Genomic DNA, 27314 nt, shown 5'->3' with positions numbered 1-27314 from the left:
TCATCTTAGTATCCTTCCCAGACAAAACATTATTCTGGAGAAATCAACGTCCACAGTGCTGATACATTTTCATCTTTGGCAATTGCTTTATTCAACGGGATGAGATATAATCTGCTACTGGCATCTTCTGGATGCCACTGTTCAATTTTCAAGAAGTTTTCTTGACAAGTCGCTGTAGTATTTGCAGAGGTAAATTAACAAATCCCTTGTTCTTAAAATGACGATACCATTCAGCACTTCTAGTGAATTACCTGATGAGAGTAGCCTCAGTATCATAATTCTGTAAAAATATACACCAAGAATGACCTTTCATTTCTTCTGCCCATAGCTTCTTGCTTGTTTATTAGAAAAAGTTGTATTTTGGCCAACTGAGATATCAGGTAGTACAGAAGAGAAGGAAATTTAAGCTGTCCTTTTTGACTGTGGTTAAATCATTTCTTCACAGTACAAAAAGATGCCTGAGCAAAATGATATGCAAATCCAGGTTTACAGCACCAGCTCATGTTTATAATGGATATAAACCATCACAGCCACAGGACTTAAAGTGTCATTTAGGTGTGAAATTGTGGTCTTTTCAAAGCTGTTTAAATGGGTAGAGGTTAACTGGGCCTAAAAGTTTTCTATGAAAGCAGAAAGCCAGCAAGTAATTTGATGACATATAGTCAGTGCCTAGAGCTGTCCCACATTAAAGGTGTCCTTCTGGGAAACCTGACAGAGCACAGGACTGGTTAAAAGTTATAAAACCACAGTGGGTGGACTACCTGTCCATGAATCCCTGGCTAAATGACTTCCAGCTAAAAACCTGCTGTGCAAATGGCTTGTCTCAGAGAGTGGTCTTGCTCATCTCAATTCCACTGTCATACAGCAGAACTGGATGGACCTGGGCTCAGCACAAATCAGCCATGTATTCAACAAACCTTTTTTCATATGTTCCCAATATATAATTTTTATCTGAGGGACACTTACTGATTAGAGAGTATTTACAAAATTCGGAGCCAGCCCTGGGTTATCCAGAGGCTCAGGAATATGGGTCCAGACTTCTGGTTCCCAGTAGCCTCTGACACATCTCAGTCTCTGCTCAGGATTAATGGTCTTTTGCAGGAGCCCAGGGGAGGCAGAGAGAGCACCTGTTCAGCGCTTGCATCTCACCACTTTGCATCCCCTCCTCTTGCTTTGCAGAGTACTCATGTTGATGGGCACAAGAAGAACAGTGTGCGGCACAAACTGGTCTCCTTAACGCTCAAGAAGAAATCCAAACTGACGGAGGAGGTGAGGGGAGACGCTTGGCCGCCTGGCAGCACAAGTGCCGTTGGATTGTCTGCAGCCCTCTCTGACTCTCTTCTGCTTTTCCCTAGACAACATAGAACCAGCCCTCCTCTGGGTTTGGCGCTACCTGTCTCTCTGCCTGAAAGATTTAAGGAGTGTTTAAGGGGAAAGGTTGGCTTCCCGTGTCTCCTTGGGTCATTCTGCTCCTCGCGCCGGCCTCCCCTCGGCTCCTGTTCTCCATCCATCCAGCACCTTCCCTCCCCTCTTTCACAGCCCTTCATCCAGCTGCTGATACCTCTCACCACTCTGTGATGGTCTGATTGTTATCCCTGCTTTTAGTTTCCTGCCTGTAGATAGCAGAGGTGGGGTCTCCAACAGCACTCTGCTTCACTCCAGTGCCAGGGACAAAACTCCCCATGGGAGCAGTTACCCCAGGCTGAGAGCTTTTGAGAGGTGCTATCTCAAAAGAGTGAGGAATGATAAATCTTTCGGATGGGGGTGATGGAAATAATTGATAGACTGCCCATTTCCAGAGCAGGCACCATCTTACCTGGCTACAGCCTCTTGAGAGCATGAAGATTGCTCTGTGAGATATAACCTTAGGGGTCAGTGGGGAGAAACAGGGCCCAATCCAGCTTACCCTGACTGGCTCTGAAGATGCTCTAGAAATGTCCATCTCTCTAAATGGGGATGGGGTTGACTAGGTGAGACGGTGAGGCAGATGGCAGACAAATGCCATCCTTGTTTTCACAGACAGTACCATGCTTATGCAGTTTCAGCTGCACCATTAGCATGGGAAATGGGTCCATTTTGCCAGTGAAAACATTGATGATTATTTTAATATGATTAGAATAAAGGGACAGGTCCTTCTTGGCAATTAGATGGTTTATTCCAAAGACACTTGGTGGCCCTCTCCCAGCAGCAGGACCAGCTCAGAGCAGGGATGCAAGGGGGTGCCATTGTAGAAACCCTGGGATAGGACCAAGCAGGTGGAAGTGTAACTAGACAGGACCATTTTTAATTTCATCCATACATGATTAAAGCCAATGCAGTCAAACCCTTCAATTCCCTTTAAAATTCTAGATTAAAGGACTTCTGAGAGCCCTCCTGGCTGGTGGAGGAGTCCTCCTGGGGGAGCACCACACACTTGGGATGGGGGTGGGGGGGCCCACAGTGACTGGCTGTCCTGAAAGAGACCAATATGTTTGGTTGGCAGGTGACAAAGAGACTTCATGACGGTGAGTCTACGCTGCAGGGTAATAGCATGCTTGAAGACCGACCCACTTCCAACCTGGAGAAGCTCCATTTCATTATTGGTAATGGCATCCTCAGGCCAGCCTTAAGGTTAGACATCAAAATAAAGGCATAAACATGCCATTCTTTCCATTCCTTCTTCCTTGAGCTTTTCTTGAGCTATTCAAACAAGTTTGATATTATCTGCAGCTTTACAAAGCTCTCGTTTCATTATTTTTATGGTTATGTTGTGTAATGCAAGCTAGGCTGGATTATGTTCCTTACTGCCTGTATCAGGCCCAGTGGGAAGACCATGCAAACAGATTCAAACATTTCTGAAATGTCCTAATGACACTGGATTGTTGTTTTAAATGCCCACTCTTGTTCCTCACTACTCTGTTTTCCATTTGACTGTTGTATCTTTTTTGTTTGTGTGAATATTTTTAATGGTCTGCTAATGAAAAACTCAAACTCATTTCAGCTGCTAAATGAAGCATTCAGAAATCGGAAAGTGTCAAATGAAGGGCACTTGTTCATCTCTGGTTTAGCCAATTTATGTGTTTATGTTTATTAATAGAAGTTAGTGTTAAATAATTCCTCGTTTTTATTGTTTAACTTTTAATTATTTTTTTATTCCTATTGTAGGGATGAAATCTACTGTCAAATCTGCAAGCAGCTGACTCAGAACCCATCCAAAAGCAGCCATGCTAGGGGTTGGATACTGATGTCCCTTTGTGTGGGTTGTTTTGCTCCTTCTGAGAAGTTTGTGAAGGTAAATTGTAGATGACATTTGTCTAATGAATTATCTGTGTATTGGTATTGTCTAATGAATTATCAAATGTATTGGTATACATTTTCTTTTCCACTCATGGGACCAGCTTTTCTCTTGGGCTTCACAGTAGAGGGAATCCCAGTCTTTGCCAGAAATGAAGATGAGAGAGTTCCTAAGGAAACTGTTTATGATCCCAAGTTCAATGTCTAATGTCAATCTGATGAGTCACTCCATAGAAGTGACTCTCTCTTTCCTGTGACTCTAAAGGTAATGTAGACAACCAAATTAACTGATGTCTCCTGCATGTAGATATGTGAAGATGTGATTAAGTGACTTCTGTTAGGAAATTTGTTTGTGGGAGCCTGCAGGTGGAATTCACACAACCAGAATAGCGCACATTTCTCCTCTGTTTCTTGAATGCAAAGGTCTGTGCATTCAGCATTTACTGGCTTTGACAGTATGACCTTGGGCATCTGCTCTACCATAACTGGCAAGGAAAAGAGCACAGCCAATTACAAATATAAATTTATACTAAAAAATTGCACATAGAAAGGGAAGGACTTAATTTATATGGAAGTACATTTGAAAAGGTGCTCTCTGAATGATGCTCTGTTCCCCATCATGTGTCATATTGAGAACATCCAGTTCCAAACAGCCACATGAGATGACATGTAACCCATCTTCAGCAGCTCTGCGGATCAGCAGGACTGAAGTCAGTGGGAGATGCCAAGTGGCTGACACTTTAGAAAATCAGGTTGTTCTTAAGGATTTTCTTTTTCTTTTTTCTGGGTGAAGTTCTGTTGCCTAGATTTGAACGGTCTGCTTTCCAAATTAGTTAGAGAGTCATGGAATTGTTTGGGTTGGAAAAGACGTCTAAGATCAAGTCCAACCACTGCCAATCTAACCACTGCCAAGCCTACCACTAAAGCATGTCCACAGGTGCCATATCTGCATTTTTTTTTATACTTCCAGGGATGATGATTCCACCACTTCCCTGGACAATTTGTTCCAGTGCCTGACTGGAAATAAAGATGTTCCATTAATTTCCATAGATATCAGATTAGGTACTGGGTGTTCAGCACTGAAAGAGCTGAAGCCAAGAATAGAAATGCCTCCTTCATCCCCAGGCCTTGTCAGTGTGAAATCTAATAAAGAAGATAAATCACTGGCAAAGTCACAGGAAATTAAATTATGTGTGGAAATGAGATCTGAAAAGTATGGTGCAGGAAGCTGTGTTGCTTTAAATCTTTAATAATAGAAGATTTCTTAAGGATAGTGAAGGACTTGTCAGAAATGTATAAATAGTTCTGGAGACTCAGACATAGAATCATACAACCACAGGATCGTAGAATCACAGAAGCATAGAATGGTTTGGGCTGGAAGGGATATTTATAAGTCATCTAGTTAAATCCTGCTGCCAAGAGGGCGTTCCTTCCACTAGACCAGATTGCTTAGAGTTCCATTCAGCCTGGCCTGGGATGAGGCAGACACAATTTTTCTGGACAACCTGTTCCAGTGCCTTACCCCACTCTCATAGCAAATAATTTCTTCCTTATGCCCAATCTAAACCTGCCCTCTTTTGGTTTAAAGTAACTTCCCCTTGTCCTGTCCTTCCATGCCTTTATCAAAAGTCCCTCTCCAGCTCTCTTGTAGCCCCTCCAAGTTCTGGAAGGTGCTCTAAAGTCTCCCTGGAGCCTTCTCTTCTCCAGGCTGAGCAACTCCAACTCTCTCAACCTGTCTCTATAGCAGAGGTGCTCCAGCCCTCTGAGCATCTTAGTGGCCTCCTCCAGACTTGCTCCAACAGCTCAACATCTTTCTTGTGTTGGGGGCCCCAGAGTTGGATGCAACACTCCAGGTGGGATCTGGTTAGGGCAGAGCAGGGGGCAGAATTTCGCCCTGCTGCCCACGCTGCTGGTGATGCAGCCCAGGACACATTTGGCTTTCTGAGCTGTGAGTGCTCACTGATGAGTCATGTTGAGCTTCTTGTCCATAAATACCCTCAAGTCCTTCTCCCCAGGATTAGACTCAATCCATTCTCTGCCCAGCCTGCGTTTGTGTTTGGGATTGCCCTAGCCCAGGTGCAGGAAATTGCTCTTGTCCTTGTTGAACTTCATGTGGTTCACGCAGGCCCAACTCTTAGGTATGTCCAAGTCCCTCTGCATGGCATCCATTTCCTTCTATGATTCTGTCGTTCAAAAGTATCAATTAGAACTGAACATTTTGAGAAGGATTTCACTGATAATGAGGCAGATCTTCAATATGTATTCCAGCTCCCAAATATTCAAGTTATGCTTTGGATCCCACCTTTAGCGCATCATGTGTTAAATATGGGTCAAGGCACATTAGCACTCCTGTTCTTTGCACCTTTCTTTCAACTAACAGTGGGTCTAGGTGGGAAGGTTCAGTCACAAGGGAGTAGGAATGTGAAAAAATATGTAATTGCATAGTTCATTATTAGCAATAGCATAATTAAACCTACACTTTGACATTGCATCAACCATTTGCAATCATTTGCAGCAGATCTCTGCGGGGTGCGGAGGTTCAGGGACATCACACCATAACCAATATGATCCAGTGAAGCCAAATTTATTATGCCTAAAAAGACTATATCTATAATAAATCTCTACTGTCCATGCATCTCTAGCTAATACATGATTGGTTAATCCTAGCTGTTCACGCATCTAAAATAGAATGCTGATTGGATCACCTAATTTTTTGCGCATTTTGCTGTGGTCATCTGGCCCACCCATGATTCACTTTTTTCTTGCTGACAAACTTGCTGAGTCCTGATGACTCTTCTTCTTGTATCTTCTTCAAGGATATACTGACCCCATTTCTGAATATGTCCATTATTCATTGTTTGTGAACGTGTCCATTGTCCATTATTACAAGCAGGCTGGATTGTGCATCGGCTGAATATGGCCATTGTCTAGCAAGAACTCCTCAATCTGCAAAGAACTCTCAACAGATCTCATCCCTATAACCTACCTGTGTTACGTAGGTACTTCATAGTGTCTCTGTAAGTTAGGATTGACAGAGATATCTGTCTCTCTGGCCATGTTATTTATGGCTGAAAGTGTTACAAAGCAGTCTGTGTTTCTGAAGGAATAGCTGTGTGTTATCATTCAGAGAACTCTTATCTTTCTACAAAGTCTCTCAGAAAAAATTGGTTTACAGATTTATTAGTCTTTGCTAACATTTTGGCCAAGGTGTTTGTGTAAAATTTTTAAGTGTGTTATCTTTCATATTGTGGAAATCACTGGATTTAATTTTCTCTACAATAATGTGGTTATATTTTTAACATACATTGAAGTGCTTCAAATTCTGTTTTAGGCCAAAATGCTATTTGAAATCTGACTAGAGAGATATCTGTTAATGTCACTGTGAAGGATCTTTTGTGCTGTCAGTTAAATGTTCTGAGTAGCATTCACTTACAATCCTCTGGAATCATTACTTACACATATTTTTTCATTTGCTCCCATCCTTTTGGCCAACATTCAATAACATTTTATAACACATCTTTAAAATACAAAGATAGAAATGACTGGCAGCAATAGCAGGAACAGAAGAGCTTCTGCTCTGGCTTCAATCAAAGGTCTATCTGGTCTGGTGTCTTATCTCCTCTGAGGCCAGAAATGCACAGTAGAAGAACAAGGCAGGGGTGCAGACTGTCCTACTGCCTCTCAGCTTCCAGTGATGTGATGCAGGAACATCCAAGCCTGAGTGGTATCACTGTCATTAGTCACAGAGGGCTTTTCTCCAATGAAACATTACTTTTTGCAAATGCTTGGCCTCTTAAGCCGAAGGTCTAAACAATGTGTTCCCTTCTGCCAACAGTATTTAAGGAACTTTATCAACGGAGGCCCCCCAGGTTATGCTCCCTATTGTGAAGAGAGGCTGAGGAGGACGTTTGCCAACGGGACAAGGACACAGCCACCCAGCTGGCTGGAGCTGCAGGTATGAGCCCCTCCATGTCCTCCCCAGGGAACTGGAGCTTAGGGTTTAAGTCTTCCACTGTCACAAGAGCCACATCTCTGTCAGGACAGAATGTGGGACAGCAGAATGCCTATTTCTGTCAACAATTTTCATGAAATTCCAACATATTGCATTCCCTGTACATCCTGGATGTGCTCCAGAGTATGTTGAAGATCAATCCTTTTGGCTGCATCAGTATTTGTAAAAGTGTGCTGTTGGCATTGAGTCCAGCTGGCACAGAGCAAGCCCCTGTGTGTTCAAAAAACTATCTTCCAGATGAAAGTGGCTGCAGGCATACTGCCTCCCATGAGTGGTCCCTGGGGCTTGTTTGGGGATAATTATAGCTGGAACAGGCAGTTTGAGCAAATTTGCTCATTTTCTAAACTGGTCTTTAAGCATAACTGGTCTGCAACACACTGTGTTCCGGTGTCCATGAGCATTCCCAAGCATGCTTTTATTTTCTGGATTGGGCACCTTGATGACTGAATGTAAATAAAATATCTGTGACTTCCAAGTGCTTCCACTGGCTGATTGTACATTATCCTGTTGACAAATATGGTGTGGTAGCACTGAAAAGCAGCCAGTCAGTGGGATCAGGAATTACTAAGTGGTTACCAGAGTGGGGTGGAGGAGTATGCAGGTAAATAGTATTGAAATACACGTAACATTATAAAGTTTGACTTTAATCCTTTAGGCAACCAAGTCCAAGAAACCGATCATGCTGCCTGTCACGTTTATGGATGGCACAACAAAGACACTGTTGACAGACTCTGCAACAACTGCTAAAGAGCTCTGTAATTCTTTGGCTGACAAAATCAGCCTGAAGGACCGATTTGGCTTTTCGCTCTACATCGCACTTTTTGACAAGGTACATCTTAACTTCTGTTCCTGAATAGTTCTCGGAAAGAAGGGGGAGATTCTTCTTGCTGTCACATAACTTCCAGAAGGCAGAGGGATTATTTCTACAGTGCAAGTGTCAGCATAATTTTCACAAAAATAGTAGTCAAACTCTGCAGCTGGGTTGTAGGAAAATCTCTCTCCTCTGAATATCCTTGGAGATACTCAGAATTTAACAGGAAAATGCACAGAGAAACCCATTCAAAGATGCACCTGTTCTGACTAGTCTGGTGGATCAGAAACCTTCAGAAATTCCTTTCCTCCTACAAGCTTATGTGATGCTATTCTCTTACTCTCAGTTAAGCTTATTAGAGATGAATTTCCAGTAAAACATCTTACCTGGATTTTTATGCAAGGGAGCCAATTAAATTTAATTGGAAAGCTAACAGTTGAAATTAAGCTTCTGTAATGAGATAAAATCCAAACTGCCATGCCTGCATTGGCATTTAACCTGCTTTATTTGACCTGAAAAAACATATTTCTCAGAAACTCTGTTAAAATAAAGGTGAGCATAAATGAGAGGGGTAAAGCTTCATCAGATGAGACAACAGCTGCAAATCAATGAAACTCAAGTATACCAAGAGCTGCTGTATAAGAGGATGAAGTATATTCTCACTTACAGATGTGGCCACCTCTGCCTCTAGGTGGGAAAGAAAATGGTTTACACTCTGTATTCTTCATCTTTTTTGAGGAGACATTCAGCAAAGGATGCTAAGTCTGAGGAGATGTAGTGCTTTGGGGGCTTCATGGCAGACCTCAGTGAGGAGACATGTAAATTTCTGTAACAGGACAGGCTCTTTTATTCTGGGTTTTTCTGATGCTTAGCTAGGTTGGATCCAAGTCCATGACTTTGAAACAGCAGATTTCAAAGCACAGTATGAATCAACAATAGTTTAAAATGGGACCATTGGCTTTGCTGAATCATGTTGATGCTCTTCTTTCAGTCTGGATGGGAAGCTGGAGCTCAAAATGGAATGGCTCACCCAGCCATGCTGCAGGACTTGGCTGGCTAGATGACATAGAACCATTGATTATTTTTATTATTTTGATTATAAAGGTAGTCTGAGCAACTCAAAAATAGATCTCTATACCTAAAACGGTCTGCATTTGTTCAGGTGAATGGCACATTTCTCTCTGCCCTGCCTAGGTGTCCTCGCTGGGGAGTGGCAATGACCACGTGATGGATGCTGTGTCCCAGTGCGAGCAGTATGCCAAGGAGCAGGGAGCGCAGGAGCGCAACGCACCGTGGCGGCTCTTCTTCAGGAAGGAGATCTTCACCCCCTGGCACAACCCCAGTGAGGACAACGTGGCCACCAATCTCATCTACCAGCAGATCGTGCGAGGGGTGAAGTTTGGGGAGTACCGGTGTGACAAGGTATGTGACCTCAGCAGCTCCCAGTCTGGTCCAACAAGTATCTTTGAGGTGGTGAAATAGGTTACCATGAAGGGCATGATAAATATTCCTCCCTGGACACCCATTAGCTTGGGCATTATGGTACTCACTTGGAAAACAGGAGCTACAGTAGTCAGATCCTCTTGACTGGGCTTGGAAGCTTCCATGTGCTGCATGAGCATTCTTAACAATGAACATGGTAAGGCTTAATCATAGCTTTCAGTGGTCAATGCCCTGAACTTTAGATGTGTAAAAAGGTGCAAAAGGTGAAGTTCTGCCAAAAGAAGCATCCCCACACAATTATGTAGTACACCCAGCCTCCACCACATGCTTCTTGAGTGGTGGAGGATGGATGTTGTGATGACTTGGTGACAGCATTAACTTGATTTATTTGGCTCCCACAGGAGGAAGATCTGGCAGAACTGGCTTCCCAGCAGTACTATGTGGACTATGGGTCAGAAATGGTACTGGAAAGGCTGCTAAATCTAATTCCATCCTACATTCCAGACAGAGAGATCACAGCTTCAAAAACAGTGGAAAAATGGGCTCAGCTCATTATAGCTGCACATAAAAAGGTGGGGACAATAGATCACCTGTCGAGGACCAGGTCATGTTTCAATAGCTTCATTTGCCTTATAAACATGTGTCAGACATCATAGCTCAGCTCTTAGCCTGGCCTGAAGGTAAAACTGTGAGAAAGGGCAGGGCTTGTACTAACTATATTCAGCTTTAGCACTGTTTTTTATTCAAGATCTGACAAAAGACATCCTCAGAAGATTTACTCTGAGATGCAAAACACCATCTCTGGGGTGGCATTCCTGTTACACAAGACTGTGGTGTTACCGGTGGTATTACAGAGGTGGTTCATGTCTCTGGGTAACGTTAGGGCTTTATTATGCCAAGTATTGTATAAAACCTCCCTGGCTTCAATTAGAACATTTGTGACACTCTCACACGACAACACTTCCCATAACTCATTACCCAGTACTCATGACCACTCATGAGGGGTGATGTTCCTGGCATGAGCATGGGCATTCGTTTAACATCAGGAGCCAGCTTCAGATCAGAATCCCTACTATGTAAACATCTCCATGTGCATAGGGAGTCTCACCTCAACTTAACTGTCAGTGGAGACACAGGGATTCACTTGGATCCTGCACATCCCCCGTCAGCCTGTCAGCTTTGTACAGAAGTGTCAGGTGTCTAAGGATGCCCTAAATAAGAGGCTTAAGGGATGAGTGTCTGCTTCCAGCTATAGGAATGTCAAGCTGAAAAGCAAACACTTACTTTAGGGAAACCCACAGTCTAGTGAGACAAACCTCACTGAGTCTGGTCACTCCAAATGCTTTCCCAGCTTTCTCCAAGTCAAATTATTCCATAAAGTGGGAACTGAAGGCCAGGACTTTGACCAAACTGTCACTTGTTCCTGTAGTAGTTTGGCCCTTAGCCCCACTGAGACCTCCATTAATATTTGTTCCAAGATCTTCAGGTTACATGGATTGATTTTTCCTTGCTCTCTTCCTGGATATAACTGTGTTTTGCTTCATGTTCATTGTGGTTTGCTTTTTCCTGTAGGGAATTTATACTCAGAAGAGGGCAGACCCAAAAAAGGTCAAGGAAGAAGTAGTGGATTTTGCACGTTTCAAGTGGCCTTTGCTGTTTTCTCGGTTTTATGAAGCCTTCAAATTCTCAGGTGAGTCAGTAGAGCACATCCCCAGAGCACAAGATGCTCTAAAGCAAAAGGAGAGATGGGGATTCCAGAGACAAGAAGGGGACCATCCAGCTGGTCTTTTTTGGACACATTATTTTTTGTTGCATCCTGATTAGCAATGGCTCAGGCTTTGGGTCTGCCACTATTTCTCTCCCTTAAAAAACACAGAGCTTTTTGATCATTGCATCCTCCTTTGAAACATTTTCTGTATCCTAAGACCCTTCATGAGCTGATTGAGTGTCTTGTCTTAACCCCAGGGCCAAGCCTGCCTAAAAATGATGTGATTGTAGCTGTCAACTGGACAGGGGTGTACTTTGTGGATGAACAGGAGCAGGTTCTCTTAGAGCTCTCTTTCCCAGAGATCACAGCTGTGTCAAGCAGCAGGTAAGGAGGAATAGACTGGGCTGGCAATCTCACCATAGATCAGTCTTTTTTCAGGTTTTGCCTCTGGATTTCATTATGTTTCATGTTTTTGTCTCCTATAAAAATACATCCCAGAGGAGGAAAGCTGCAAGGGCAGAGTTTCACCCTGGCCACAATTAAAGGTGATGAATACACTTTCACCTCCAACAATGCAGAGGATATCCGGGACCTGGTGGTGGCCTTCCTTGAAGGACTAAGGAAACGATCCAAGTATGTGGTCACTCTCCAAGACAACCCAAATCCAGGCAAGTAAATAGCCCAGCTCAGTGGTAAACATAATATTCCTGAGGAATTTGGAAAAAAAAAAAAAAAAACAGTTCTAACCAATGGTTGGGTTTTTTGCAGTGGGAGAAGAATCTGGGTTCCTCAGCTTCCTTAAAGGAGACCTGATAGTTCTGGACCAGGACACAGGAGAACAAGTGATGAACTCGGGGTGGGCTAATGGGTTCAATGAACGGACCAAGCAGAGAGGGGATTTCCCAACTGATTCCGTCTATGTCTTGCCTACCGTCACCATGCCTCCATTGGAGATCGTGGTAAGCAGTCTTACGGAATTACACACCTTGGTACAATGTCCAGGGAAGTCAAAGCCTTCATGGACTGCTTAGATCTGGCCCAAGTCTCCCTGAACGTAAGGCAGAAACCAAAGAGGATGAGAGAGGTGACAAGTTGTCCAAGGCAGAAGTGATCTCAGCCTTTCTTCTTATCTTGGCACTTAGGACACCACAAACTTGTGACTTGGAATGTCCATGAATTGTGCTAAATCCTTTCAGCTGGCCTGGCTGCTTAAAGGTGTGTTTGTGGTTGGAGGGAACTGCTACATTCACATGTGGAGCTGTAGGTTCCAGAGCACATTTTCTTCCTTAGGAAGTGATCAACACTATGGAAATACTTGTTATTCCTTGCATTAGTGACTGAGAATGGTACAGAGAAATGACAACTGCACAGTTCTAACTGACTGTTAACAGGAATTGATGGATTATTCTCATTTTCACTGTTCTTGTTTTGTATCTGCTTCCTCTCCTTGAATACATCAGATACCAGGTAACAGAGAGTTTTTCATCCCACAGGCCCTGGTCACAATGACCCCTGACCAACGACAAGATGTTATCAGAACCTCTCAGATGGCAGTTTCAGACAGTGAAGAAAGAGTAAAGCCATACACCTTGGAGGAATTTTCCTACGATTATTTTAGGTGATTTTTTTTAACCATTCTCAAAAATTATAGGACTCCATCTGCAGGTAACTTGGGAATCAGGAAAATTTTCCTACTGGGAAAAACTCTGAATACCCCATTGTGTGACTTTGTACAACTGCAAGCTCTAGTTTAGGTCATGGCATTTGAGCTGCAGGTTTTCCACAGACAAGGTTTTATAAAGGATTTCTTCTCAGCAGAGGTGTAGCAATTTGAAATTTAATATTACGTAGGAGGATGTTCTTAAGGCTATATAGACATTTTCATCTCAGCTCCAAAAATTTAAATGTGCACCACTGCTGAATGCAGCTGACCAAAGCTCCCACTTCTGTTTGGATGGGCTGGCAATCCAAACGGGCAGATCAGATCCTCTGAGATGTCTTCCCCTTGTCAGGCTTATACTGCTAGGTAATATTCTTTCAGTGTGGCTGCCTGACCATTCATTGCCATCATCCTTCCTGTGGCTAGAAGCTTTTAGGGGTGGGGTAGGTGATTGTGGTGTCATTAATGGAGTAGGGTCTACAAGAGACTCTCCTGAGCCATAGGAGAGTACAAGTGGTTCTCTTTGAGCGGAGCTTGACCTGGATACTTGCTAAATCGTGATGTCCCTTTTGATGTAAGAGTTCATTAGCCAGGTGCTGTGAGCAACCGTCCAAGGTGAAACATTGGCCATAAGCTCTTCCTATTATCCCTGTAATCTCTCCATCTCTTGCTTTGTATTTGCCACCAGACCACCTCCAAAGCACACCCTCAGCCGGGTCATGATCACCAAGAGCCGTGGAAAGGACAAGCTGTGGTGTTACACCCGCGAGCCCATCAAACAGCCACTGCTGAAGAAGATCCTGGGCAGTGAGGAGCTGTCCCAAGAAGCCTGTATGGCCTTTATTGATATCCTTCCTCTGCTTGGGAGTCCCCTTGGGCAACAGGTCTGACAGGCAAAGAGCTGAACCGGCTCTTTAGGGCTCCGAGCAAATCCCAAAGAAAGGTTTGAGGTTCCTCTTAAGGGCTGTGGGACCATGCCACAGGCTTGGAAATGGGTCTGCGCCACAAATCTGTACCTTAAGCATCCTTGAAATCTGACACATGTCTACTTCTTAATCAGTGAGGATTCAGAGACCAGTTATTGAGTCCTGCTGGTCCACACACACTGACACTGTTCTGTCTTGGTTCAGCTGACTCTCTTCCAAATGCACCTGCTGTGGATAGCCACAGCCCTCATCAGTCCACATGGCCTTGGGGAAAGAGTTTGATGCTGAATATATTCCTTTGCAGCCACTTCTGTAGTCATGTGTAGGATGTCTTTAACAATGTCATCAACAGAGGGCCTTCACCAAATATCCCAGTTAGCTCATCCTTGACTCCTACTTCCCACCTGTGCTGAAATATATGGGTGACTACCCATCCAAAAGGACCCGCTCAGTCAATGAGCTGACAGACCAAATATTTGAAGGTGCCTTGAAAGCTGAACCCCTAAAGGATGAAATCTACTGCCAGACCCTCAAGCAGCTCACAGACAACCACATCAAGTAAGAGCTCTTTGTTCCCCTTGGCCCAAATGCACTAGACTGTGTTGGGCAAAGCAGATCTGAAGTGTCCGTGCCACGAGTGATTTTCTTTTCCTCCTGGGTCTCTTCTTGTGCAGATACAGTGAAGAGAAAGGCTGGGAGCTGTTGTGGTTGTGTACAGGCCTTTTCCCTCCTAGTAACATCCTCCTGCCCCATGTCCAGAGGTTCCTGCAATCCCGGAAACATCACCCCTTGGCAGCCGACTGCATCCAGAGACTCCAGAAAGCCTTGAGGTATGGCACTGAAAGACCTCCTAGTCCTGACTGTACCACAACTTCCAAATATGGGTGAAAAAATACAACTGGGAGATATTTTGGTGTCTGGGGGCACAGTGAAAGCTCACAGCCTCTCTCTGTTCCACCAAACTGATTAAAAGGGACGTTGGGTTTCTGATAAGCAGTGCAGAAAAATAGAAATTAATCAACTTCATCCAGGTCCATTTCAGTCACTTTCTTCTTTTTTGGAAGAAAAATAATATTAAGAAAATGGCTGAAGTTACTCAAAAGGATATGCACTAAAAGGGGAAGATTTAAAAAGGATTCTTGCTATGATGATGCTGTGACACTTGCCACCTCCTGTTTTGCAGGAACGGATCCAGAAAATACCCACCCCATCTGGTAGAAGTGGAAGCCATTCAACATAAAACGACCCAAATTTTCCACAAGGTTTACTTCCCTGATGACACCGATGAGGTAAATGGGGGAGAAGGAAATTCTTTTCTGTCAGGATGGTTGTCAACTTTCTTATTCTCAAAAATCTCAGAAGAGGCTAATATTGGTTCTGATTCAGAAAAGCTCAGCCTTTCCAGAAGCCTCTGGGCCAAAGCGTAACAAGGAAGATCCATCCTCGTCTACTCAGATTTGTTGTGAGCTGTGTTTTTCAAGACATGGGTGCTTTGCTGGTGTTCGCTGGAGGCTTTAGAGTATAACTGCAGAAAGAGGGAAACTGGATGGGCTTATCCATTCACTCACAGTAGCTCACAGGCCTTGGCTCTCAGTTATTTGGAGTGTAACCAACAGATATTGTCCACCCAACAATACCCAAAGGGGTACCATGATGGGCCCCCTTGGGAAATGGGCAGACTATTGCAGCACTGGCAAGCAAGTGACTGAAATTATCCCCTCTGACCTGAGATGACACAGAAATGATACCTGCACTCAGGAAGCTCTCACTAAGCATCTTACATGCTGGTAAGGCAGCTGGTCATATTGATGCCAGAGCAGATAGGCATGTCCTTGCAGATACTGCTGTCTCACCTACTGGTTGGTCTTCCTATGAGGCTCACATCTCTCTCTTCCCTCATACCCCTGGGTACAACTAAATTTCTGTATTTCCAAGTGGGTTTATTTGTAAAACAGTCCACACCAATGGAAGGAAAAGGATGATTCCTCTGCAGCAGCTGGGAGTGCCCTTGTTTAACTGTAAAGGAGAGCTGAGGGAACTCTCGGGGTTTCTCATCACTTTGAATATTTTTTCCTACATAACCAGCATTGAACATGACACTACTTCATACACATGCATCTGTGTGAGAGCCAGTAGGAGGAGGATGTGGGGATTTCTACACTTGGATGGGTTTGCTGTGATCTGTTTGGCCATGGAAGTCACCAGGTGGAGAGAGTGGCATCATTCCAGTACAACATGCATCTGCACTGATGGGGTGCTGAGCATTAGCAGCGCTGAACCCCAAATCAGACTGTTGTGGGATGTGGAACGTGGGTCCTGGTAGTTTGGTGGTTCAGTGGTGGTCAGAAGCTTAAGTTCCTTGAACTGCTATGAGCTGAATCTCATTAAGTGGGCAGAGCAGAACTGAGGCAATGTAAATGCTGAGCACAGCTCAAAAGGCAAAACCAGAATTGGAATGTGCATACAAATGGGACAGACCTTTAAACATCCCATGCTTTAGATATCCATAAAACAGGAATCATTTCCCCTCTATTCAGCTATCTAGAAACCAGGCATCTGGCTTAGACCTAGTCTAAGCCAGGCATCTGACTTCCTCATCATCTCTGGAGAGGCAGGACAAATCAGCCTGGAGATCTCTCACTCTGTCTTTCCCACCCCTCTTTCCTCAAGCAAATAGTTCTGACACTTCACTGTTAGATCAGAAAAATCTCTTGCATTGCATGGGGAGCTCTAGATAAGCCAGCACAGAATATAGATACAGCATCACAAAGCGCAGTGGTACAGCAGTAGCATGACAGAGCTTCTGCAGACATCCCTTCAATGCCCAGAGTCCCAGTCCACAGTGTCACTGATTTCACTGGTGGTGGGCATCTAAACCCCTTTTTGGACATCTAAACTCCTTTGTGCATGTGCACCTGGAGGTCCTCAAAGAGAGCAAAAAGTGGAAATTAACCCTTAGATGGCAGTGGTGATCTTCCTCTCTTTGTAGGCATTTGAAGTGGAATCCAGCACGAAAGCCAAGGACTTCTGCCAGAACATCTCCAACAGGCTGCTCCTGAAGTCCTCTGAGGGCTTCAGCCTCTTTGTCAAAATCTCCGACAAGGTGAGTGACCCACCCAGGGGCTGAAGTAGCCCTGAGGTACCCAGGACAACCTGCTTGCCAATAGGTACACATTGCTGGAGCCAGAGCCATGTGGTGAGAAGCATTTCTCTGCAAGCTGTGTGGCATTCCTAAGTCAGATCTGACCTGATGCAGGTGAGGTTTGCAGTCCCACAGCCCTGACTTACAGCAGTCACCCCAAAGGACTTAAAGCACAGACAGGCAAAGCTCTCCTAGTCTGTTCCTGAGTTGGGTTTATAAGAAAGGACTAAGTAAGAAAAATGTGCAGCTTAAAGCTGCCTCTAGCAACTGGGAGAAATCTATGGAGATAGTCATCAGGAAGGGAAAAGAAGGGTTGTGGTGGTGAAACAAGTTGCAATAAGGAGTAAGTGGTGAAATTAGAGGCAGAGCCTGAAGCAAGGTGCTGGCATTGGCTTTCTCACATCAGCAGTTCATAACACATCAGTGTAAGAAGTGCAAAGCAGTGAGCACAACCACAGGAGATGGGCTGGGCAATGGCCAACCCTGCCTGTGGAGTCCTGCCACTTGTTTGGGGCACCTCAATATAAGAAGAAAATAAAGCTGTTAGAGAGGGCTATTACAATGGTGAAGGTCCTTGAGGGGAAGGTGTGTGAGGAGCAGCTGAGGTCACTTGCCTTGTTCAGCCTGGAGAAGAGGAGACTGAGAGGAGACCTCATTGCAGTCTGCAACTTCCTCATGAGGGGAAGAGAAGGGGAAGACACTGATCTCTTTTCTGGGGTGATCAGTGATGGGACTCAAGGGAATGGCATGAAGCTGTGTCAGGGAACATTTAGGTTGGATACTAGGAACCTTTTCTTCACACAAAGGGTGGTTTGGCACTGGAGCAGGCTCCCCAGGGCGGTGGTCATGGCACCAAGCCTAACGGAGTTCAAGGAGTATCTGTACAATGCTCTCAGGCACATGGTGTGATTCTTAAAGATATCCTATGCAGGACCAGAAGATGGACTTTGATGATCTTTCTGGGTCTCTTCCAACTCAGAATATTCTGTGATCCTACTGTATGACTTACTTGCTCAGCCTTTGTGACTATGTGCTGTGTCCCTCAGGTCATCAGTGTGCCGGAGGGAGATTTCTTCTTTGACTTTGTGAGACACCTGACAGACTGGATAAAGAAAGCAAGACCAGCAAAAGATGGTAATGATGATTTTTTTCCCAGCATGGGTCACACACAGCCTTCCTACTGCCCTCCATCCCTTTCAAACGAGATTGACCACAGAGTCTGCCACAAGCATTGGAACAGGCTGTTCACAGAAGTGGTGGAAGCACTGTCCTCTAGTGTTCAAAAAAATGTAGGTGTGGTGCTTAGGGACATAGTTTCTGGTGCTCCTGGCAGTGTTAGGTTAATGGTTGGACTCAATCTTATAGGTCTTTTCCAACCTCAGTGATTCTGTGATCCTGTGATCTGTTGGGCCACACTGATGGGAGTGGTGCTCTCTGCACCATCCCTGGGGACATCACCTGGGAGGTGATCCATCCAGGAGCAGCAAAACCTCTGCTCCAAGGCTCTTCCTGGCCCCTGTGAGAAGCACCTGCTGGAGGCCATCTCTCCAGGCAGTGCCTGCAGGAAGGTTTCAGTGGTGGGATTCATGTCACCTCACTGACCACATCCAAAGTGGAACTGGCTGCAGCTCTGCTGAATTTACCAGTGGCTGTAAGACACAGGTGCCTCCAAGGTACAACTCTTCTGTCCTGTGTTAGGCATGGGTGCTATCAATGAATTACAGTTGTGCAAGTGAACCCAGACACTTTTCCCACCTTATTAAAGCCTTGCATGGCAGTGACGTGGTTTGTTCTGCAAAGTCAGAGCCCAGTTGGCCTGGTGAATGCCCCTGTCCTTGCAGGCTGTGATGGCACATGGGCACTGCTGGATGCAGACACCGATTCCCAGCTGATACTCACACCAGCTGTTATGTTTGCTTCACTTGCACAGGTATAGTGCCTTCCCTCACCTACCAAGTGTTCTTCATGAAAAAACTGTGGACCAACACAACGCCTGGAAAAGACTCGATGGCAGACTCAATCTTCCACTATTACCAGGTGCGCCAGGACTCTGCAGTAGCAATGGAGACTTGGGATGGATTAGGAGTAGGTTGCAAAGGCTTGTCCATCTGCAGATGTTCCCAGGCAACAGCTTCTTAGCCAGGGGCCTGGATACCTCCACAAACTCCATTTAGCATGTGAGGGTGAAGGTGCACAGACATGCTCTCTATCTTTCTGCTGTTCTTTCCTCCGTGCAGGAGTTACCAAAGTACCTGCGTGGCTACCACAAGTGCTCACGGGAAGAGGTCCTGCAGCTGGCAGCTCTCATCTACCGGGTCAAGTTTGAGGATGACAAGTCCTATTTCCCCAGCATCCCCAAACTCCTGAAGGAGTTGGTGCCTCAGGACCTCATCCGGCAGCTCTCTCCAGATGACTGGAAAAGGGTAAACCAGCAGCTTGATTCCTAGACCAGGCCTGGCTGGGAGATGCCCAGTCTCTCAGGTGACTTGTCCAACATTCAGTGTTGAAGTTGGACTACCAAAATCAGTGACACCTGGTCCTTCTGGAGCCTTACCAGAGCTTCAGCTTCCCTGGCACCACTAACGGGAGAGATTGTACATGCATGTTCACATACACATGCCTTGCCCTGGGTTTTCTTGGACTGAGACTGGCTGTACTGGTGGATGCAAAGCCAGATGGAAACAGGCTAAGAGATGTTCTTGTGAAGAGGTGGTCTGTCATTTAATGCAAACTACTGAGTAAAGGGTAAATTCTTCTTGCTTTACACAGGGAGAGCTGTGGCACAGGTGCAAACAGGTCTAGCCTTAAAATATTAGAAGTATCTCACTGCCAAGAAATAGTCCAATAAGTGCTTTCTGTTTCCTATCTGATATCAGGATCTCTGGGCTGAAGGTCTCTCAGTCTTTTCTGCTGCATAAATTGGATAATCACAATTTATAATCTCTTTAATGGAGTCACCAGCTCAGCTTATTTAAAAAGGACCTACCTTGGTTCCAGGCCCTGCTCCGGTGACCAGCCAGCATATTTTTGAAGTGTTATTGGAACAGAGGCTAGAATCAAACATCAAGGTCAGGTTGGGCAGGACCCAGAGCAAGCTGCTTTAGTGGAAGGCAGCCCTATCCACTGCAGGAGAGCTGGGCTAGATGACTTTTCAAAGGTCCCTTCCAATCGAAACTCTTCTATGAGTCTGTCGTTGTGGAACTGATGCTCCTTTCCTGCAAACATCCCTGGTGCCAGGTACTGCAAACCCTCCGTCTCTGTTGTGTTCTCTGTTGCAGTCCATCGTGGCATACTACAACAAACATGCAGGCAAAACGAGAGAAGAAGCCAAGCTTGCCTTTCTAAAGATTATCTTCAAGTGGCCTACATTTGGATCAGCATTCTTTGAAGTGAAGGTACCTGCCCTGGGGGTTCTCGGGCAGCTTTTATCCAAGATCAGGAGCCCTGTACTACAGAGGGGTTCCAGATGTGAACCAGACTGGGACAATCCTGATGAAACAGGGAAAAATGTAATACTCTTAATTGGAAATGTGAAAACACACTCGTTCATTGCTGCTCTGCCTTTTTACCCAGACAGAAGCATTGTAGAGCTTCAGTATATCTCAGTCATTGGGGCTGTTCCCACAGCTGTGCTGCTGAACACACAAGAGCTCTTCTCTGTTTTACCAAGGCAAAGGGGAACCTGTTTTTTTTTCCCAAGGGATGTGTCTGTACCCACCACAAACCAAATCCAGACCACCCACCATGGCACTACAGTTCCATCAAGGACAGTAGAAGCCAGTGCTGTCAGGAGAAGACAGGGAGAGAGGAAACAGGAAGGGGTCTGATTTTGCTTGACATCCCCTAACCAGTTCATCTCTTTTCCCACAGCAAACTACAGAGCCAAATTATCCAGAAATCCTTCTAATTGCCATCAATAAGCATGGAGTCAGCCTCATTGATCCCAAAACCAAGGTAAGCAAAACTTGGGCATTCACCAGATGCTCCTGAGCCCAGTCCCCAAGCCCTCACAGAAGACATCCTAAAGAGCGTGTTGTTCAGTACTTAGAGAGTTCTCTTTTAGCCAGGTTAGAAAGGCTGGATAGACAGAAAATTTTCTGGAGGTGGAAATTCACTGTTGCACAGAGCCAGCCCAGACTTTTTCAACAAAATGTGGATTGAGAGCATCAACTATTAGGGCCCTGTGCCTGGAGGATGCACACACTCCTTCCTTAATCCTTTCACAGGCAATAGGACAGGAGTTGGAGTAATGAGATCCTACTAGTTACTTCCAACACCTGCATGGCCATTCTATTGTAGCAGTCCTCCACAAGCTCTGGAGGATCTGGAGTCTTGATCTCACTGCCATTCCCATGAGTCTCACACTAGACATCCTTGGCCTGCTGTGATGGAAAGTGAACAGGGACAATGAGAAGTGTCCACAGCCCCTCATGGAAGTTGAGGTTCTCTTGCATGTTGAGTGTCAGTTTTGTGTTCCCACCAGGATATTCTCATCACTCACCCCTTCACCAAGATCTCCAACTGGAGCAGTGGCAACACGTATTTCCACATAACCATTGGCAACTTGGTGAGAGGAAGCAAGCTGCTCTGTGAGACCTCCCTGGTAAGAAGCATTAAACATTAGACCAAATCCTGACTTTGGATTTGGCAGCAAATTGTGTCTCAGGAATTCTCTGGGCTGAAAGTGGTCTCTCAGAAGAGCCGCTGATACAATTTTTTTCTTCTGAATTTCCCATGGCTCTGCTCAATGAATCAAGGCTCTCACTTGGTCCATCATCCAACTAACAAGCAAGCCTAAGGTGCTTGGGATGTTGCTGTGTCAGGAGCATGAATGACTGCTCCCTATAACTAGACTAAAAACACATTAAAGCTGATATGGGCTCAAGGGGTATTCCTGAGCCCTTTAACCAATACCATTTACCCAGCTTGTCCCTAGTAACAATCACAGCAATAAACCTTCTCCTAAACTATCTTAAACCCAAAGCACAAAGGATAAAAATTCCTTTTGGATTGTTACTAATCTGAGGCATTCAGTAGTTTGTTGGCCCTTTGAAAATTTATGTCCTATCCAAAGCCCCCTATGTCCTCAACCTCAGCAGCATCCTGGGACAGGGAGCTCCTTCATCTCAAAGTTGCAAATTATGTTTGGACAGTGTTCTTTGTGGTGGTGACATTTCACCCAAGGAAAATGGTGGAATAGGTCAAAATGTACCTGAAAATTTGGCTTACACTGGCAAGGCAAGAACTGGTAGCCAGTGTGTTCAGGAGGCTCAAACCAGAGACTGTAAGCTGTGCTCTGGAGGCTGGTAACATCTTCCCTCTCCTCCTCAGGGGTACAAGATGGATGATCTTTTGACCTCGTACATCAGCCAGATGCTAACAGCCATGAGCAAACAGAGGAGTGCAAAGGGTAGCAAGTGAACTGCAAGAAGCCACTGGCACATGGTCATGGGGCTAATTCACCAGCTGAGGGCTGTTGGATACCCTTGCAGCTGGGCAAGAAACTTTGCCTCCCAGATGTGGAAGATGAGCCGAACACCATCAGGGAGTTCAATGGACTCTGACCTTGAGGGCTCCAATCCCACCTCCCCTTCCAGCGAAGATGACTATCTCTGACCTCCTACTCACCTTCCTCACCCTGCATCCCAACTCAATCCTGCACCTCAAAGATTTCCAGGGGACACCACTGCTCTCGGAGAGTGACCAAGGCAAAGACACTCCAGCAGGAGGTCACAAAGGCTCTTGGATGAGGATTTTTGTGTGTGTGTGTGTCTGTGTGTGTGTGTGGCTTGCTTTGTTTTCATTTGTTGCTCTTTTCTTAAATATGAGAGCTGTTAGGATGCTAACATGTTTTTGGTGAAGTTCTGGGAATTTCAGGTTTGAAGAGGAATAAGCGAGCCCTAACCCATGCTGGAAAGATGTCCAGTGAACACTGCAGGGCTTGTTTTTTAGTCATTACAAAAGAATACACTGTGTTCTTAAGATGTACAGAAAGAAAAAGCAGGCAGGGAGGAGCACATTTTAACTAGGAATCAGAATAAACAAACTACTGATCGAACAGGCTAGTGTACTAAAGTCCTATCCGTGCAATGCTGGAAATATTTAAAGAACAAATTTTAAAGTTTTGTTTCTTCTTCTATTTATTTTTTAAAATATTAAAAAGGAAAAAAATCCTGTATTTCGTGCCGGTATCTGGATGCTGACCTGCAGAACAAACCCTTGCCCAGAGACTCCCCAAGAGCCATGACTGACAGAGGCTGAGTAAGGCACATCTTTCTCAACCTAAGGGCTCAGCTGGAAGTGAAGCTTGGAAAATTAATTAATTCCTTTTGCTCCCTGTGTCCAGACAAATTAACCTTGATTTTTGCTGCAAACTTCAATATGGATATAGGAGTTTTGAACACCCCATGTTTGGAAGACTGAAGCTAAGCCTGTGTTGGGCTGTAATTCAAACATTAACTTGGCCATCGCGTTTGTACCAGCTGATAATTTTATTGTGGTTTTTGTGTGTGTTTCTGTGTAAAGCAGCTCTTCATGAGTCCTAGTTGGACCTGAACCACTCACAGAAGGGCAGACCCTTGACTTTGGTGGTCTTTTCTCCATCTTTGATTGGCTGTACTCATCTGCTGGCTGTTTATCTGCCACCCAATGCCACACAGTGCAGACCAGCCCACTTTGGAGCAGAGACGGGACCTGCTGGCAGAGAGGAGGCTGAAACCACGTTGTGTCTGGGAGGATGCAGGGAGAGAAGCCTGGGGGGTGCCTTTCCAGAATCCAGGCTTCAAAGACATGGCTGGATGTGGGGTATCAAGAGAGGGGACAATTGTCCACCAAGATCTGGTGTTGTTGTAACCCACACTGAGTGGATCTCAGTAGATATTGAGGCCTCTCTTGTTCCTGTGCATTGGGCTGGGTTTGACTGCTTTTGTACAAGTCCATATTGTGGGGTGTCACACGCTGCTCTGTTAAGCTCAGCTGAGCTCAGGTCTGCAGCACCATGGTGTGCCCGGCAGAATTGGCAGTGCTGCCTACCAGACCTCGAGGACTGTGACGTTCAAGTGGGATGCAGCAGTGACTTATGACTTTGGCTACTCCATCAAAGAGAATGAGAGGCTGCATGGAGACACCCACCATCCAGACAGGGCTGCTAGGAGATCCCCTTCTTCCATTATCCCCTACCCAAAGCACTCTGGTGATGGGAGCATGGTTACACCAAGGCTACATTGGGAACCCAGCTGCCTTCTCACCATCCATCTCTGACATTTCTCTCCCTTCCCCAGCTGCCATGATCCAGCTATCCCAGGGATCCCACTTGTCCTTAGACACATGCCTATCATCACCACACCATCACTGCTTTTTCTGAGTTTCCAGCTATCCCTGCCACCCATTGCACACTCAGCAGACATTGCAGCACAGCAGTGTTTTCCAGAGCTGTCCTGGGTCATCTTTCCCCTGCCACCATCCTCCACTTACAGCTCTGTTGGCATCCCATGCACCCCATAATTTTGGGCAGGGCTGGGACTTTGTGTGTGTACCTGTGTGTCTTATGTATTAGCATCTGCTGGCCTCTTTGTATTCACACCAAGCAATGTAACATGAAAAAACATGTGTCCAAGTGAAATACTCCAATTAAAAAGCATCAAGTGGCTTGTGGGAGGCTGTTCTGCACTGTGCAGTCATGGTGACATCTCCAGGGGAGGGGTGGGATCAGGGCTCCCGGGTTCTTGTTGTGGACAAGACTTCTCCTTGCACTGTGCAATTCCTGATGAGAGCAATTCCTGATTGTTCCATCAAGGGGGAACAAACCATCAGTGTACCTAGACTGGAAATTGATTGAAATCTTTTCTTTTGGTAAAAAAAACACTGAAGTCCATTGCTTGTCCTCTTTGACAAGGGCTGAATCTTCCACTCAAGTTCTGAGCTTAATCACTGCATGTAGGAAGTGTTGGGTGGAAAGTCTGTGCGTGGGAGTCAGATGACCTGTCATGTGCTTAACAAGGTGCCAGACCTTGCTAGCTGTGAAGCAACAAAAATAGTAGCTGAAATGTGACAGTGTAAAACATTAAAGGAAACCACAGGTCTAAGTGGCCAGGCTCTGCCTAGGCAAAGCTTCTGAGGATGAGGAGGGTGAGTACAGGGAGTTACCAGTGCATGCTGGCCAAGAAGCAGCTAGATAACATGGATCAAAGAGCATTGAGGTGGCTTTTCCCAATGTACATTACAGGCAGCGGTTGGGGAACCACAGCCAAGTCCCTCACTTGAACACCAAGGCACAGGCTGAGGAGCCCATGGTGCACACCACACTTAACATACACACACTCCCCACCTCCTACTTCTATTGCTCACATTCCCTGCGTGAGTGGTACCCACAAAAAGTTAGGAATCACCTATGTATGCAGGGCACGGGGAGGGGGATATAACACCATCCACTCCCCATATTTCATAGATCTGGAGCTGCTCTACAACAATTCATCAGCCCTTTAGCCTTTTTCCAAAAGAGGATCTTCATTTTTAACATTTCTAGCCTCCAAAATACTCCAAAATTACAACTTGGAAATGTTTGGGTGCTTCTCAGCACAGATGTAACTCTGAAACTTAATGCTGCCCTCTCATTGTGATCATTTCATTTAACAAAAGGCTCACATATAAGAAATATCTGTAGTCTAGATCAGGTAAAGACTACTGTATTCTTTCCCCTTCCCAGTTTGCTGAAATAAGAACAAAACAGGATAGGAGAGATAAAATGTATTTAAAACATCACTTGCAATTTACAAAAAAACATATTATTTCTTCAAGTAGAAAGATATGGCTTAAACCTGAGAGATGTTTACATCTCCCTTACAGAGCAGCCACTATGTGCCAGCAGCCACTGGGAGAAATGAAAATTGGAATAAATCTCAGGCTGTAGTACAGGTGTACAGACCTTCCCAAGGGAAAAGCAAACACTTGGTGGAACCAATTCACACACAGCTCCATCCTTCTGAAGAAAAGTGGTTCTTACAGGTCATAGTCCCAGTAGCTACATGGCCAAGACACCGAAAAGTCCTTCAGCCCCCACATGCCCTCGCCCACAGACAAGGGGAAGAGATTGTCCTGTTAGGCTCTGTGGCAGGGCAAGAGTGGGGAAAAGGAAAACCAAAGTTGCCCCTGCCTCTGTTACAGAAAGATACCGATTGTAATGAGCCAGCCAGCAGCACCTGACCATCGTGGTGGGGATAGTGTGCTCTTGGGGATGGAGGACACCTGCAAGGGGGGAGGATGGGAGGTAGTGTGTGGAGAAGAGGCTGGTCTGATACGAGAAATCTGGGCACCTGAGAACGAGGAGGTCTGGAGGATGCTCAGATCTTTGCAGCATGTGTGGAAACAGGGCTTATGCACAGCAGGAATGATTGCCCTGTGGGATGCCAGTGGTCTCGGGTAAATGGTGGCTCCCATGTGGTTGCTGCATCTCACCATAACACACAGTTTTCTTCATGGCTGCAACTCCATCTGCGCTCTCCTGTACCCCAAGGATCCCTGACAGGCATGGGAATGTGAGAAAAGCTGTAGGAGAGGAAGGTTGGTGCTCATCTCCAGCAGGGCCATGAAGGCAAATGTCTCCTCCTCACCAGGCAGATCTGAGCCCCCACCAGCTGGTCTCCCCGGCCTCATGGAGATGGCAGGTCCCTGTCCCCTCTCTGCCCACATCAGGCCAGGACGGCAGGCATGTTGCTGAGCTCTGGAAAAGGAGACACTCAGTGAGCTACCAAACATCTGCATCTGTTCTGACAGCCACTGTGAGCAAACAGAACCTGTTTGAAAATGCATGCAGCCCAGCTGGGGTCATTTTGTCTGGATGATAGCTGATAGCTCCATGGGTGCAGAAATGTGGGGTGTGGGAGGGTCCTCAGCCAATCCCACCCTGCCTGGCAGAACCAAGAGTTCTCAGTGCCTCCAGAGTCTCTTTTCAGAGCATTGCAGAGTAATGAGTATTGGAGGGGACATCTGGAGGTGTCTGCCCCAGTCTCTGCTTGAAGCAGGGCCAATTGGATTGAGCTGCTACAGGGGCTGAGATAACCCAGACTGCATCCCTCCTCATAACCTTCCTTACTTAAGTATGGACACTTCCATACTTAAAGTATGGACACCCACCACCAATCCACCCATCAGGATCTCAGTACTCCCACAGAGACCACCCTGAGCAGGAGGCAGCTGTTCTCCTTGCCCCACTCACCTGTCTTGAATTTGTTGTAGGAGCCACCATTCTCTATCATCGAGTTACTGTCCTCGGCAGGACAGCAGGAGAAATTCTTCTCTCGCCACCTGCATGGGGCAAAGCACCTGGGTTAGGCCACTGCCT

General features: G+C 45.6%; 2 protein-coding genes across 8 annotated transcripts in view; one reads left to right on the top strand and one right to left on the bottom strand.

The window, feature by feature from the left end:
• The window catches only part of MYO7A (myosin VIIA), a 97945-nt gene extending 74792 nt beyond the window's left edge, over window positions 1-23153 (top strand). For 3 of the 6 annotated variants that reach the window (XM_054654307.2, XM_077174115.1, XM_077174114.1), the window contains 24 exons: window positions 1180-1269; window positions 2483-2610; window positions 3145-3271; window positions 7109-7228; window positions 7941-8114; window positions 9291-9518; window positions 9941-10111; window positions 11112-11229; window positions 11505-11631; window positions 11746-11915; window positions 12016-12206; window positions 12741-12865; window positions 13596-13753; window positions 14238-14391; window positions 14508-14663; window positions 15017-15122; window positions 16823-16936; window positions 18022-18109; window positions 18906-19012; window positions 19213-19398; window positions 20254-20370; window positions 20846-20929; window positions 21459-21578; window positions 22307-23153. In XM_054654307.2, coding sequence (XP_054510282.2) covers window positions 1180-1269; window positions 2483-2610; window positions 3145-3271; window positions 7109-7228; window positions 7941-8114; window positions 9291-9518; window positions 9941-10111; window positions 11112-11229; window positions 11505-11631; window positions 11746-11915; window positions 12016-12206; window positions 12741-12865; window positions 13596-13753; window positions 14238-14391; window positions 14508-14663; window positions 15017-15122; window positions 16823-16936; window positions 18022-18109; window positions 18906-19012; window positions 19213-19398; window positions 20254-20370; window positions 20846-20929; window positions 21459-21578; window positions 22307-22396 — 3249 coding nt within the window. In that variant the 3' untranslated portion in view covers window positions 22397-23153. Of the gene's footprint in view, window positions 1-1179; window positions 1438-2482; window positions 2611-3144; window positions 3272-7108; window positions 7229-7940; window positions 8115-9290; window positions 9519-9940; window positions 10112-11111; window positions 11230-11504; window positions 11632-11745; window positions 11916-12015; window positions 12207-12740; window positions 12866-13595; window positions 13754-14237; window positions 14392-14507; window positions 14664-15016; window positions 15123-16822; window positions 16937-18021; window positions 18110-18905; window positions 19013-19212; window positions 19399-20253; window positions 20371-20845; window positions 20930-21458; window positions 21579-22306 lie in introns of all 6 variants that reach the window. The other 3 variants (XM_077174112.1, XM_077174113.1, XM_077174111.1) reach the window with 1 other exon arrangement.
• A 2558-nt stretch (window positions 23154-25711) lies between these two features.
• The window catches only part of GDPD4 (glycerophosphodiester phosphodiesterase domain containing 4), a 39065-nt gene continuing 37462 nt past the window's right edge, over window positions 25712-27314 (bottom strand). The window contains exons 15-16 of one of the 2 annotated variants that reach the window (XM_054628255.2): window positions 27189-27277; window positions 25712-26693 (exon numbers count right to left, since the gene is read on the bottom strand). In XM_054628255.2, the coding sequence (XP_054484230.1) occupies window positions 26662-26693; window positions 27189-27277 (121 nt within the window). In that variant the 3' untranslated portion in view covers window positions 25712-26661. The remainder of the gene's footprint in view (window positions 26694-27188; window positions 27278-27314) is intronic. The other variant, XR_013180993.1, reaches the window with a different exon arrangement.

Source organism: Agelaius phoeniceus, chromosome 2, assembly GCF_051311805.1.
Source record: "Agelaius phoeniceus isolate bAgePho1 chromosome 2, bAgePho1.hap1, whole genome shotgun sequence".
Classification (NCBI taxonomy): Eukaryota; Metazoa; Chordata; class Aves; order Passeriformes; family Icteridae; genus Agelaius; species Agelaius phoeniceus.
Note: the sequence above shows the minus strand (reverse complement) of the source record. Positions and strands in the feature narration are given on the sequence as shown.